Source organism: Hyperoodon ampullatus (assembly GCF_949752795.1).
Source record: "Hyperoodon ampullatus genome assembly, chromosome: 10".
NCBI lineage: Eukaryota > Metazoa > Chordata > Mammalia > Artiodactyla > Ziphiidae > Hyperoodon > Hyperoodon ampullatus.
The window spans coordinates 6960595-6973125 of NC_136923.1; the positions used below are offsets into that span (position 1 = coordinate 6960595).

The 12531-nt window shown below is 46.2% G+C and overlaps 1 protein-coding gene across 1 annotated transcript in view; it reads right to left on the bottom strand.

The window, feature by feature from the left end:
* Positions 1 to 12238, bottom strand: part of SLC6A11 (solute carrier family 6 member 11) — a gene marked incomplete at its 5' end in the record, with an annotated part of 120092 nt that extends 107854 nt beyond the window's left edge. The window contains 4 exons of the mRNA XM_079712796.1: positions 5051 to 5141; positions 8652 to 8792; positions 8907 to 9041; positions 11974 to 12238. Of these exons, the coding sequence (XP_079568922.1) occupies positions 5051 to 5141; positions 8652 to 8792; positions 8907 to 9041; positions 11974 to 12238 (632 nt within the window). The remainder of the gene's footprint in view (positions 1 to 5050; positions 5142 to 8651; positions 8793 to 8906; positions 9042 to 11973) is intronic.
* Between the last annotated feature and the right edge of the window lie 293 nt (positions 12239 to 12531).

Below are 12531 nucleotides of genomic sequence, written 5' to 3' on the forward strand. Positions count from 1 at the left end.
GGCAGCCCTGGGCCCACAGCAAGAATTGGAGTTTCACTTCAGCAACGTGGAGCCCAAATTTTGTGTCCAAATTAAAATCAGTTCAAGTGGCCACATGATTTAGAAATAAACATTTTTTTTAAACCTCCTCCAGCAAAGATAAACCAGAAAGACAAGACTGCATCCTTCTGAATAAAGATAGAGAACTGAATACCCTTAGAGTTTAATGCAGGCTCAGCACACAATATGCTCTCGACAAATGTGTGCTGAATGGATGCCACGCAAAAGCGATTTCAACTGTATACATGGCGAGCATGCAGTTGCTTGCAAAACCCTGGACGAGAGGGATGAGAGGACCGAGAAAGGGAAGTGAAAATAGACCAAAGCCCATCTGATGCTACAATGTCGGTTACACTCTTATAGCACTCAATCCCTCCAGAGGACGCAGGCTCAAAATGTAGAACCGCAAACATATTGAGATAAACTCACGGGTGCCAGATGCATAATGAGTTACTAAGGGAAACCAGGGTGGCCTGATTTTGAAATCTGACATGAGGAAGACAAGCCGTCCCTGCCCCACAGGCCCCCTGCCTGAGCCAGAACCCAGGACTGACCCAGAGCCTGAGCTGAGCCAGTGAGAACAGCTTTCCTGAAAAGGAAAATGAACTTTCAAGATGCCAGATGCCCAAGGTCAGGGAAAAGCCATGGGCAGCCCTGCGCAGGGAAACAGCACCTTGTACCTGACTTTATGGGAATCTACGGGCTTGTCTCTCCTCTGCTTCTAGAGGGCTAGAACCACGTCTTACACTCCCACCCCTCCCAATTACACCAAGCATCCTTCTTATGTGCACCAGGAGCTCAGACATTTGTTGAATGAATGAACAAGCACACAACTGAGGCAGTCCATTCTGACCAAGCAACGTGGCCCTGAATAAGGTCCCTGGAGTTAGAGGCAGTGAGAGCAAGACAATAAGAGCACACTATAGATGGGAACCAGCCACACAAGGAAACAGCAAAGAGAACTAGGAAAGAAAGAGTTTTAAGGACACTTGATCCAATACTTGAAGGGCTGTCACATGGGAAAGGAATTAGGCACGTGCTATCCAAAGCCCCAGAAGGCAAACTATGACTGAATTCAAGGAAGAACTTTCTCCTAGCAGAGCGTTTGCCAGGCTGTGTTTAGTGGAATGCTAGCATTCTGGGGTGCGGGATGGGTGGGGGATGAGGGGAAAGAGTCCAAATGATTGCACAGGAAAATATGTTTGGGAATTTGAGTTAATCAAAGGTAATGGATATTCTTACTGAAGGGCATGGCTTTCAGCCCTTCCCAAATTTATGTGGCTCCAAATAGCTTTTCATAGGATGCTACAAACATCTCATAGAGTCTCTACATTCCAAGTTCAGCTCTGAGGAGAAGATGAATTAGAGCTGTCTGATAAAAACACCTTACGAAGGAAGGAGTGTCACACCAGCATTTGAGTACTTTTAGGATGCAGAATTCAACATTGCATAGATGATACAAATGCAATCAGAGTAGAAAACTAGAACGATGGGTTCATTCTCACATTGACTTTCATTTTGAATGACCAAGTAGCAGACAAAAAGGCCCAGTTACAAGTGAGGACACAGACTCGCCGTCCCCTCCCACCACTTGGTGTCCAAATGAGTGGGTGACATGGATATGACAAAGGGATCCTCAAAGCCGTCAGTGCTGTTCTGGGGAGCTTAGGGACAGGATGAGTTCTTGCCAGAGCCCACTTTGACTCTCCTCATGTAGTATTTTCTAGAAAATATTGCCTGCCACCTTCCTCCCATGTACCTGTACATTCTGTAAACATTCACTGGGGGCCTTCCATAGACTGGCAGTAGTGAGCAAAACCAGAAAAGGTACTGCTTCATGACTGCCTCCTGGGGAATTCAGACAATAAACAAACATATTGCACAAATAATAATTTAATCGAGGTTTTCCATACATGTTACAAAGGAAATGAATGGTACAAAGCAACATAAGTTACGCAGAGAACTTATCCACTGTAGGATTTGAGGTTGCGTTCCCTAAGGGAGCACAGAGACCATGTTTTGCAGACACTCAAATGTGCAGGCCCTAAACACTCCACTGGAAAACCATAGCCCAGTGAGGCTGGAAAAGGTCACACAGCACCTCCTCCCGCCCCCCAAGAGCAGCCTCTGCTCTAGCATAATGTCATATGGATGCTCTATTTGGGACTAAGACTCGGTAGGTCTGGAGAGAGCTAGAGAGTTTGCATTTCTAACCAGGTGATTCCAATGCTGCTTCTCTGACAACCACATCAGGCAGCACTACTTCATCAGGCATTTTAAAAGACCTAAATAGGGGCTTCCTTGGTGGTGCAGTGGTTGTGAGTCTGCCTGCCAATGCAGGGGACACGGGTTCGTGCCCCATTCCGGGAAGATCCCACATGCCACGGAGTGGCTAGGCCCGTGAGCCATGGTCGCTGAGCCTGCGCATCTGGAGCCTGTGCCCCGCAATGGGAGAGACACAGCAGTGAGAGGCCCGCACACCGCAAAAAAAAAAAAGACCTAAATAAATGGAGGGCTATACCATGTTCATGGACAGAGAGGCTGAATCACAAAGATATCAGTTTTCCTCAAATTAACCTATAAGTTCAATATTCTCCCAACCAAAATCCTCACAGAGCTGTTCTGTTATTATTGTTTTTTAACTTGACAAGCTGATTCTAAAATTCATTTGGAAGACTAAAACAATTTTGGAAAAGAGTAAAGTGAGGGACTTGCCTTATGAGGTCAAGGCTTAAAATTAAACTATAGGTATAGTATTGACACACAGTTAGAAAAGAGATGAGTAGAACAGAGAGCCCTAAACAGACATGTGCTTGTAGGAGAACTTTATATGGAAGATGGCATTACAAATCAGTAGGGATAGGATGAACAATTCAGCAAATACATATATATATATATACGGCTGGATTCCTACCTTGTACCATATACAAAAAGAAAATTCCAGGTAGATTATATTCCTGAATGTGAAAAAACAAAACTTTAAAACTCTTAAAAGAAACCCGCCCCCCCCAAAAAGAAAACCCAGAAAAAAAATTTTTTTACAACTTTAGGGTAGGGAACTATATCTTAAATAAGACACCAAGTGTGCACACCAAAAAGAAAACTATTGGCAAATTTGAATTCAATACAATTTATGCCATACATAAACAAGAAAGAAAAGCCACACACTAAGAAAAGCTATTTGCAGCATGGGTACTAAAACCTACAAAGTATCAAGAACTCCTACCTATGAGAAAAGAGAAAAGGATATGAGCAGGAAGTTAATGGATGAGGAAACCCAAATGGAGCAAAAAAACCATGAAAAGATGCTCAACTTCATAAAGTTATTAGAGAAATGCAAATTTAAAATAGTGGGATACAATTTCATACCCATTACACTGGCAGAACTTAAAAACTCTGACCAGAACAAGTGCCTAGGTCTAGAATGGGGAGCAGTAGAAATTCTCGTTCTACTCTTGTTTGGAGAGTAAACTAGAACAATTCCTTTAAAAGGCAATTTGACATAATCTGATAAAACTGACAGTGCATGAACCCTACCTCCCAGTAATTCCACTCTTAGGTATATGGCCTAGAAAACGTCATTTGTGCAGAGAAGCACAAACAAGACATTCACTCAGCGTGCTTAATCATAGAGGGAAATACGAGACAGTCTAAATGCCCATCAAGAGGAGCCAGGTAAACACAATGTAGACTCTTTAGATATGGAAATACTATACAGCAGGAACAGAATGAATGAACTGAAGCTACATGTATCAATATGGAGACCATCTCAAAACCAATATTGAGCAAAGAAACAAAGCTATAAGAAAAAAGTGAGTAATGGATACCATTAATATAAAATTTTAAAACATTCAAGAAAGACTTAGCTATTATTTGGAAGATATACATAATATGAATATATGTGTATATATGCACATGTGTGTATGTATAGAGGGAAGTATTTTATTTATATTAATATTTATATAAATAAGTTATATTTATAATTATAAACTCATGTTCTTTACATTCATTTTATAGAATGATAAATCTAAATTCAGCATAATGACCTCTAGAGAGGGAAGGAGAAGAATGGTATCTGGGAATAGAATAAAAATCACTCATAAAACCACTGTCCCTCTACATTATCATTAAAGTAGGGGAGGGTCTTCAATGAAGCCAGACCTTTCCAGATTAGAAAGCCTTTAGCCACCCTTCAACCCACAGAGGAAACTTCTCTTCAATTCCTGGGGCACTGCACAATTCTGCACATTCACAATGTAAATCATGCCCTCTAGGGTTGTGCAGTGAACAACTTATACAACTGTACATGGCAGCTCTCGTAACTCCAGGGCCACAGACCCCTTTGGAATACTGATGAAAAATGCCCGTCTCTGGGAAAATGCCCACCCACACAACTACTGCCTATAACGTCTGTGGATTCAGGCACCTTCCCAACAACCATCAGCAGCCCTACATTGGTCAAACTCTTCCAGGAACAAGGGCTTACAACCTTCAGAAGTACTTGCAGACAACTCTGTGAGACTAAAGCTCTTCCTAAGTACGTTGAAAACCTGCCTCTTTACAACCTCTACCCGTTAATGTTGATGTACTTCCTTTCCACATGACATTGCTGCTACTGAGAGAAAGCTAACCTGTCCCCCCGGAGACTTCTGCTTTCCAGGCTAAATACATTCTTGACTTAGTTTATTGCAAACATGCCAAATCTTCTCTTTTGTTAAAAATGAATTTTTAAACTGCCCATCATTTTACCAAGCACGTCTTGTCCCAGTAACTAAATAGGCATGCTGACATGTCATCAAAGAACAAGAAAGCATTTCTCTCAGCTGCCCCTTTGGGAAACCTCTCAAGATCTCCATTCTGGCTTCCAAAGCAGCCAGATGCCCACAGAAGCCAGGAAGTACAAGGCTGGAGGCAGGGTCAGGCTTTTTCCAAGGGTGGGGGCACCGTTAACTGAGCAGCACCAGGACAGAGCCCCCCACCGGGCCGAAGGAGACAAGGTGTTTCCACTTACTCCCAAAACTCCATGACGGGAGAGGTGGCATTCTGTAGGGACACGTGGCTGTGGTTGGTTGCGTTCAGTTTCTGGAACTCCACGCAGTTCTCTACAGTGGAAACAAGACAAGAAACACAGGAAAATTACCCTCCGTCAGGGCTGGATCTTGGAAAACCTTCAGGGCCGATGGTGCAACCAAGAGGTTTCACCCAGCCGCTCCAGGTAAACATGCCTCAGAGAGCACTGTGGGAAAAATCAATCACGTACAAACAGTTTAAGAGGGAGGCTTGGCTTGATTCAAACAGGAGGAGAAGTTTGGGGGGCAGGGTACCTCCTCTCTCCTATTCCCACGAACATGGCCTTTCCAATTCTTTCCTCTGGCCTGATTCTTGAATCTTTCACCTTTTCCACTTCCCTGCCTAAGGCCTGTCCATAGCATTCACCTGTTCTGCTCAGTGGCCCCGGCAGGAACAAGGGGGCTAAAGGGGGGCGTCAGCCATGGTGTCCCTGGGCCAGTAATGCAGGTGAGACTCAGTTTTTCTTCATGGAAGAAGAGGCTAATGTCACAGCTGCCTCATAAAGACCTGATGACTGGATGAAATAACATCCAAATGTGTAAAGAATCCCTAATTCCTTCATCATTCCCTCAATCCAGGAAAGGATTTATTGAATATCTCTTCTCATTTCATGAAACTTGATGACCAAGAGAGATTTGAATCTCAAGTTAAAAACATCTGAGTGTTCATCCTTTAAGGCCCAGGTCAGCCCATTAACCTCTCCTCCAAGAAGCCTTCCGTGATCTCCATCTCCTGAATTCTAAGAAAGTTAGAATTTAAAGGTCCTCCAAGGAACCACCTTCTCCACGCCCTTTATTTTGAAGAGGAGGAATCAGGGTTCAGAAGTAGTCAAGGGACCCCACCCACATCCATTCCCCCCTCACAAGTCACCAGCCAGTTAGGGGAAGAAAACGGGATCAATTCCAGCCAAGGCTCCACCTCCTTTGCCATGGTTATCGCCTGGTTCTGTCTGCCACCATGGGATCTGGGTTTCCTTCCTGCACCTCCCTGTTCACAGAGCTACCTCAGTCACCAGACTGTGAGCTCCCAGAGGACAGGGCCTCCTGCACCCATGCGCTTCCAAGCCCATGCACCCAGCACAGTGGCCAGCACGGAGCTCGTATTCAGCCTCACTCTGGCCCTTCGCTCTCCTCATGTGTGCACGAGCCCTCCAACTCCATCTATAATCTCCAGAACAGGAAGCCTTCCTATATGTGATGTTTCACACAAGTGTTCACACGCCTTCAGAGAAAAGGGAATGCAATCAGTGGAAGAAAGCTTTGCAGCCCACTGGGGAAAAGTTCCCCAAGTGTCTGCCCCCTTCCCACTTCTCTGGGCAACTGCTAACCATATTAGGAAAGGAGATGGTCCGTGGGGTCCACAGACAGTCCTAAGAGAAGTCTGGGAACCTAATATTATAGGCAAAATGCCTGAATGTACACTTGTGCCTTTTTCTGGAGAGGAGCCCTTAGCTTTGATCAGATTCTCTAAAACAGTGTTTCTCAAAATTTTTTTCTAGAGTAAAAAAATGTCTCAGACACCCAAGGTTGACATGGTATTTTTTATTAAAATGACATTTAATCTTTTACAAATAAGTAATGAATTATAAAGTCTTTGTGATTATAGTATTCGAACATCTATAAAACCAGAATTTACAAGTTAAATACCAACTATACTATGGAACCAACACAATTCAAATTGATAGCATAAAATGGATGTGTATGATAATGCCATCTTGTGAAATTAAATCAATTTCCCAACAGAAAAACAGTACTGACAGGTAGGAGGCAGGGTCTATGGAATTAAGCTTGCGTATTTTTTTTTTTTTTTGCGGTACGCGGGCCTCTCACTGTTGTGGCCTCTCCCGTTGCGGAGCACAGGCTCCAGACACGCAGGCTCCGCGGCCATGGCTCACGGGCCCAGCTGCTCCACAGCACGTGGGATCCTCCCGGACCGGGGCACAAACCCGTGTCCCCTGCATCGGCAGGCGGACTCTCAACCACTGCACCACCACGGAAGCCCAAGCTTGCATATTTTTCCATGCACTATTTGAGATTCAATTCTACCACCATTTTTCTCTAGTCCCAAATTTGCAAAACCTTCGTTCCTACAGTTTGTTGCATTCTTGGCTGGACTTAGCATCAATGACCATTTATGAATTAAATCTCTCTGCTCTTTTTCCCTTGGCCACCATCATCCTGTTCACCAAGAATGCACCTTAAATTGTAAACATGGACATAGTCAGGCACTGAGATCCCCCAACCGTCCTCATTTATAAGGTGGCTGTGCAGATGATCCAGAACATACACATATTTTTAGAGTATCCTCAAAATAAAGATGCACAATTAAATGATCATGGAGGACTCACAGCCCTCCAAGAATATGTCCTTGAATTTTAGTTTGATAAACAAGACCCCACAAAATGTGGTGGGTGGGGGGAAGCAAGGCAAAGTCATGCAGGGATAGAAGCTAGTTCACAGCGTTTTCTTGGTCTAATGCCCACTGTTGCTTCTGCTGGTGACCAACATCCTACCCAGTCTTACTGTGTCTCAGCTTTCAGGATGACTGGCCACTTCCAGGGACAACCTAACCACAGGTTACAACACAGATGGCGAATAGGTTAAAGCATGTGTGTTGATTCCAGTCAAAAGGTGGTGGCTGCCTAGACTACTGAGCAGAGTTCTGAGGCCAAGACTAGACTCAAAAGGAAAGCATTCTACAATCGACTAGTGATGTCTGCACTGAGCACAGCCTCCAAAGACAGGGGTTAAGAAGTATTTGCCTTCCCTAGATTGTAAGATTCAATCCTGACAGGATGACAAATTGATAAGTAAACAGTATATTAGAATCCAAAGTAATGTAAAAAGTTACCCATTCAAGGCAGGAGGAGGGTGGTGAATTCAAGTATCTACCTGGGTAGCACAGGTAGAATAAATGAGCAATGTGAGCTGGGTGGGGACTGTGGCCAGCTTGAGGACAGAAGCTTCAAGCAAAGGCAACAGACGGTTCTCAGCTGCAGCCATTGCTGCCAAGTAAGAATGGGGGAATGTGGCTCTGGTTTCGCCAGATCTTTTTAATTTTTCAAGAGAAGCTGAAAATCTGGATTTTCATGTCAAGCCTTCTGATTTTTCAATTTTGACAACCAAATACATTTTTGAAATTCGCTGCTCACTGATCTAAAGCCTAACTGGCTGACAGGCCCCCTGTCTGCAACCCTTGATCTAGTCTAACCCCTTCATTTTACAGAGGAAAATCTGACACTCAGAGGCAGGGCTGCAATTGCAGCCCAAACCCCCGAATCTCAGTTTAGTACTTCTTCCTTGCATCCCTACTCTGTGCAGGAAGGGTTCAGTCTCTGTATTTGGCAAAGCAAGGAAAGAGCATCACAATTCTTCTTCCTGTGCCAATCCCTGGGCCAGTGCTCAGCTCAGGTTCAGAGCTGAAGAGTGTACAGAACAGGTACACTTTCAGTGGAATCTGGACTCATGGCAAGAGACATGACATACCACCAATCCCAGGTCCCCCAGCAGGACCATCAGAGAGACCCTCTCTGGAGGCCATACCTGTGTTCCATTCGTGCCCACAGGTGGCCCAGGGGAGCTCGGTGGTGAAGCAGTTGCTCAGGTAGAAAATGGCCCACGCCAGGATGATGATGTAGTACACGTTTAGATGGGCCTCAATCACCTGCGTTGCATAGCCAATGCCTGAAAGAACAAAGGAAAGGCAGTGATTTGTCTCTCTCCGCCTTGTTAAAAGCGCCCTTCACAACCTGACATCACCCAGGAACCCTTTTACTTTCTTACTAACTCAGCACTTACCTTCAAATAAAGGGCACACTTTCCTCCAACACGTAATGCCACCTTCACTCGTAAATTGTCCCAGAGCTGTTTCCAGGAAAAAAACAGGAATCCCACAGCATATAAAAAACACCACATAGGGAATCAGGAATGCCCCTGCAAGGATGCAAAGTAAGCGAATGAGGTTAAAATTGCCTCCACCACTTCATGTTCAGCCCTTTAATAAGCACCTACTAGAGGCAATACATCATGTGCTCTGAGCTTGAGTTCAAGTTCCTGCTATGAGGACCAGAGTCAGAAAATGTGAGCCTGGGTTTGTGCTGTCTGCTGCCTACTCCCTTGAGTAAGTTTATGTCACATCTCCCAGCCTCAACTTCCTCAACTGTAAAAGAGGGCTTTAATACTTAGTATCTGCACCACTTATCTCACAGAACTGTTGTGCAGCTAAGATGATAATGTAAAAGAAATTGCGTTATATGCTTGATTCTTTTATTTATGCATTCTACCCTCCAGCGCAGGTCAAATTCATTCCCTCCCTGAACACTACATCCTTCTTTATATTCTAAAGTAACCTCAACAGGCCAGGGGAGGGGGACCTCTTCTTCTTACTTGGGAAGTGACCTGCAAAAAGTCTTCATAAAGAAAGGCATTCTCAAGGAGATATACAATGAGCAGTAACAGGCCCTTGTACATGAGCCCCAGGTATGAAGTTGAGTTATGAGCAGTTCGTAGCAAGAATCTGTCCAGAGAGGCTGGCTTTGAGTCAATCTGAGAAAAGACCACTGTTAAGCTTTAGTGCTCCCATCTTGAAACACAATACCCACTGCCTGGGCCTTTCTGTGAAACAAATTAAATAACTGAGATGAACATGAGCCATTACAAGAAGAAAGGGATTTTTCCAAATCCCTCATTCTCTCGCTCTTGTCTAATAACAAAGCATGAAAACACACGCTATTCCCCACCATCTGATCTCACAAATGAAGGCTTTCACTGAAATTGCTTTTTGCTAAATGAAGTCCCTTTAACCACTGGATTAATAGCAACGATTTTGATCAATCCTGATAATAGGACAATATTTACCAGGTTTTGAAAAGGTCTTAGTTTTCTATTTTTACAAAGTTTCACATTGGGAAAGAAATATTAAACTATTGTTGCAATTTATGAGTAGAGCTGTGTAGATTTTTTTTAAAAGGTAAACAGTTGATAAGCAGATACCCCAACTATATTAGAAGGAAAAAAGTGTGTAAAAGAAGAGGGTCTGTTTGCTGAATATAAATCTAAGTGATTAAAACAAGCCACAGAAGTTTCCCGAATATGCTGTAATTTACCTGTGAATCCTCTAGAACCTAACAGATGACACTTTCTAAAAGCCTTGTGGCCTCTCTGTTCACAAAGCTAGTAATCCTTAAGATAACTAGCTCAATTAAACCAGGATATCTGTGCACCCAACGGAGACTCTTGTCTCATTAGAGTAAAAAGAAAATGACTCATTTTTAAACTTGACTCACTACAACTTTTTTTTATCTGAGGCAGAGTTTGTAATTAATGCAACTTACACTATTTTCTGATTTTAGGAATGCATTTTTTGTTGTTGTTTTGGCATAAGAATTTCCCATATTTAAAAAAAAAAAGAAAAAAGATGTTAAAACAGCTCTTGCCTGGGACTATCCCAAAGGGTTTCCACAGACATCTAAGCGGACATGGCAGCTTACACAGGCTGAATGTGCAAAGAGAGGTGGATTCCCAGATGAGGGCACAGGGCACGTTCGGGGTCTCTGAGTCTGCTCCCTCTTTCCCCCTTGCCAAGCCACCAACACTGGCGGCCACTTCATTACCACTGCAGGGCAGGCTTGGAGCAGGCTGTGCCTTCAGGATGAATGTCTCCAAAGAAAGGGCCCTGGCCAAGCAATACCCTTTTCACTCTCCCTGCAGCTGCCCGCACAGGAAGTCCCGCTCCACGAAGCCTAACAGTGTGGTCCCTGCCAACCTCTGAGCCACCTTCATTGGGGTCTGGGGATCTGCTGGAGGGACACAGCAAATAGAGGGAGGAAAACATAGACACAGACTTCTCCTTGCAGAAACTGTGCCACTCAAGGTTTCACAAAGTCCTTTGCCATGGAACTGCCAGCTGTCCTGCTGATATGACAGGTCGGGGGCTCCTAAAGTCTGGAGCCCCTTCCTTGGGCTGGGAGTTTTGAGGACTCACTGCTGCATCTCCACCAAACTGACTCGGACACGTTGTCTCTAGAAACAACTCTCTCATCACCTTCCTTTCCCTGACCCCTGCAAGCTTTAAGCATCTTCTAAACATCCAATTATTATTGTTGCTTTTTGTCATGAGTGACTCTGAGACCAGTAAAAGAAACTGAATGGTGCCCATTTCCCCACCAGACAGTCCTGAAAATAGGCCCTAGAAAAGGCCCTACGGGTAAATGAAAGGCATGGAATCAAACAGCAATGCCTCACCTAAAAGTTCTCCCTGTTGTCATCCAATCCCACTTTAAAACCAGGCCTTTGGTGTCAGAATCCCATCTTTACCCCTAAGTGAGTGACTTCTCTGGCCCTTAGCTTCCTCATCTGCAAAACGGGTATAGCACTACCTACAAAGATGACTGTAGGATGAAATGAGATGATGTAGGTAAAGTTTAGTACGGAGGCTGGCGTTTCAACACGCGCTCAAAACCCGAGCCTACTCAGATTAATGAGCCCCTTTCCTTCATGCAGGTTTCCAGTCAGGAAAGCTGAGGCTCAAAGGGGCTGTCTCCTGCCCCAAACATGAAGGGCTCCTCCTCTCGGTCTGCACCTCACGCTGGGACAGAACACACCTGGCTGGGACAGAACACACCTAGCGGACAAGTCCCCGCGTGCTAGCAGGTGGTACACGCAGGTGCGAAGCGCGCATGCGCACTGGGACTGCGCGCCTTGCCCCGGGGTAAGCTCGCTCGCCAGGTGGCCCGGGGCCGGCGTTCTCCGCGAGGGTTCCCCTACACGCAGGCGCGGGAGGGGTCTCGCGCTCACCCCTAGCTCCCCGCCCCCACAGGGCTGGCTTCCCCCAACGCATTCTCCTCAGGGCCGCGCGCCGCCTCACCTCCGCCGTTCTTGTAGCACAGGTAAGGGAAGCGCCACACGTTGCCCAGCCCGATGATTTCCCCTGCCACGCTCAGCACGAACTCCACCTTGTTATTCCAGTGGCCGCGCTCGTGGACTGCCTTGTCGCGCTTGTCGCGCTTGTCGCGCGGGTCGCGGGCGGATGCCGCGCCCCTGCTGCCGCCGCCGCCACCCAGCACCTCGGACTCCCGCGCCTCCTCGGCAGCCTTCCCGTTGCCCAGAGGCAGCGCCTTCTCCGCCGTCATGGCCGCGCTGGCTGCCTCGTGCGCCGGGCCAGCTCTGCGCCGCCGCCCCGGGCGGGCTGGCTTTTCAGGAGGCGCGAGCAGGCGGGAGGGGGAGGCAGGGGGTGGAGCTGAGGGGCCGGGCCGGGCCAGCGCACGGACGGGGACGCTGCGCGGCGGCCCGGCCCGCCCGGCGCCCGCGTCGCCTCAGCCCGGCTGGGCCGGGCCAGCGAGCACCTTGCGCGCGCCGAGCGCCTTGCGCGCGCCGAGCATCTTGCGCGCGCTACCCCTTCCTTCTCATGTCCTACCCACATGGC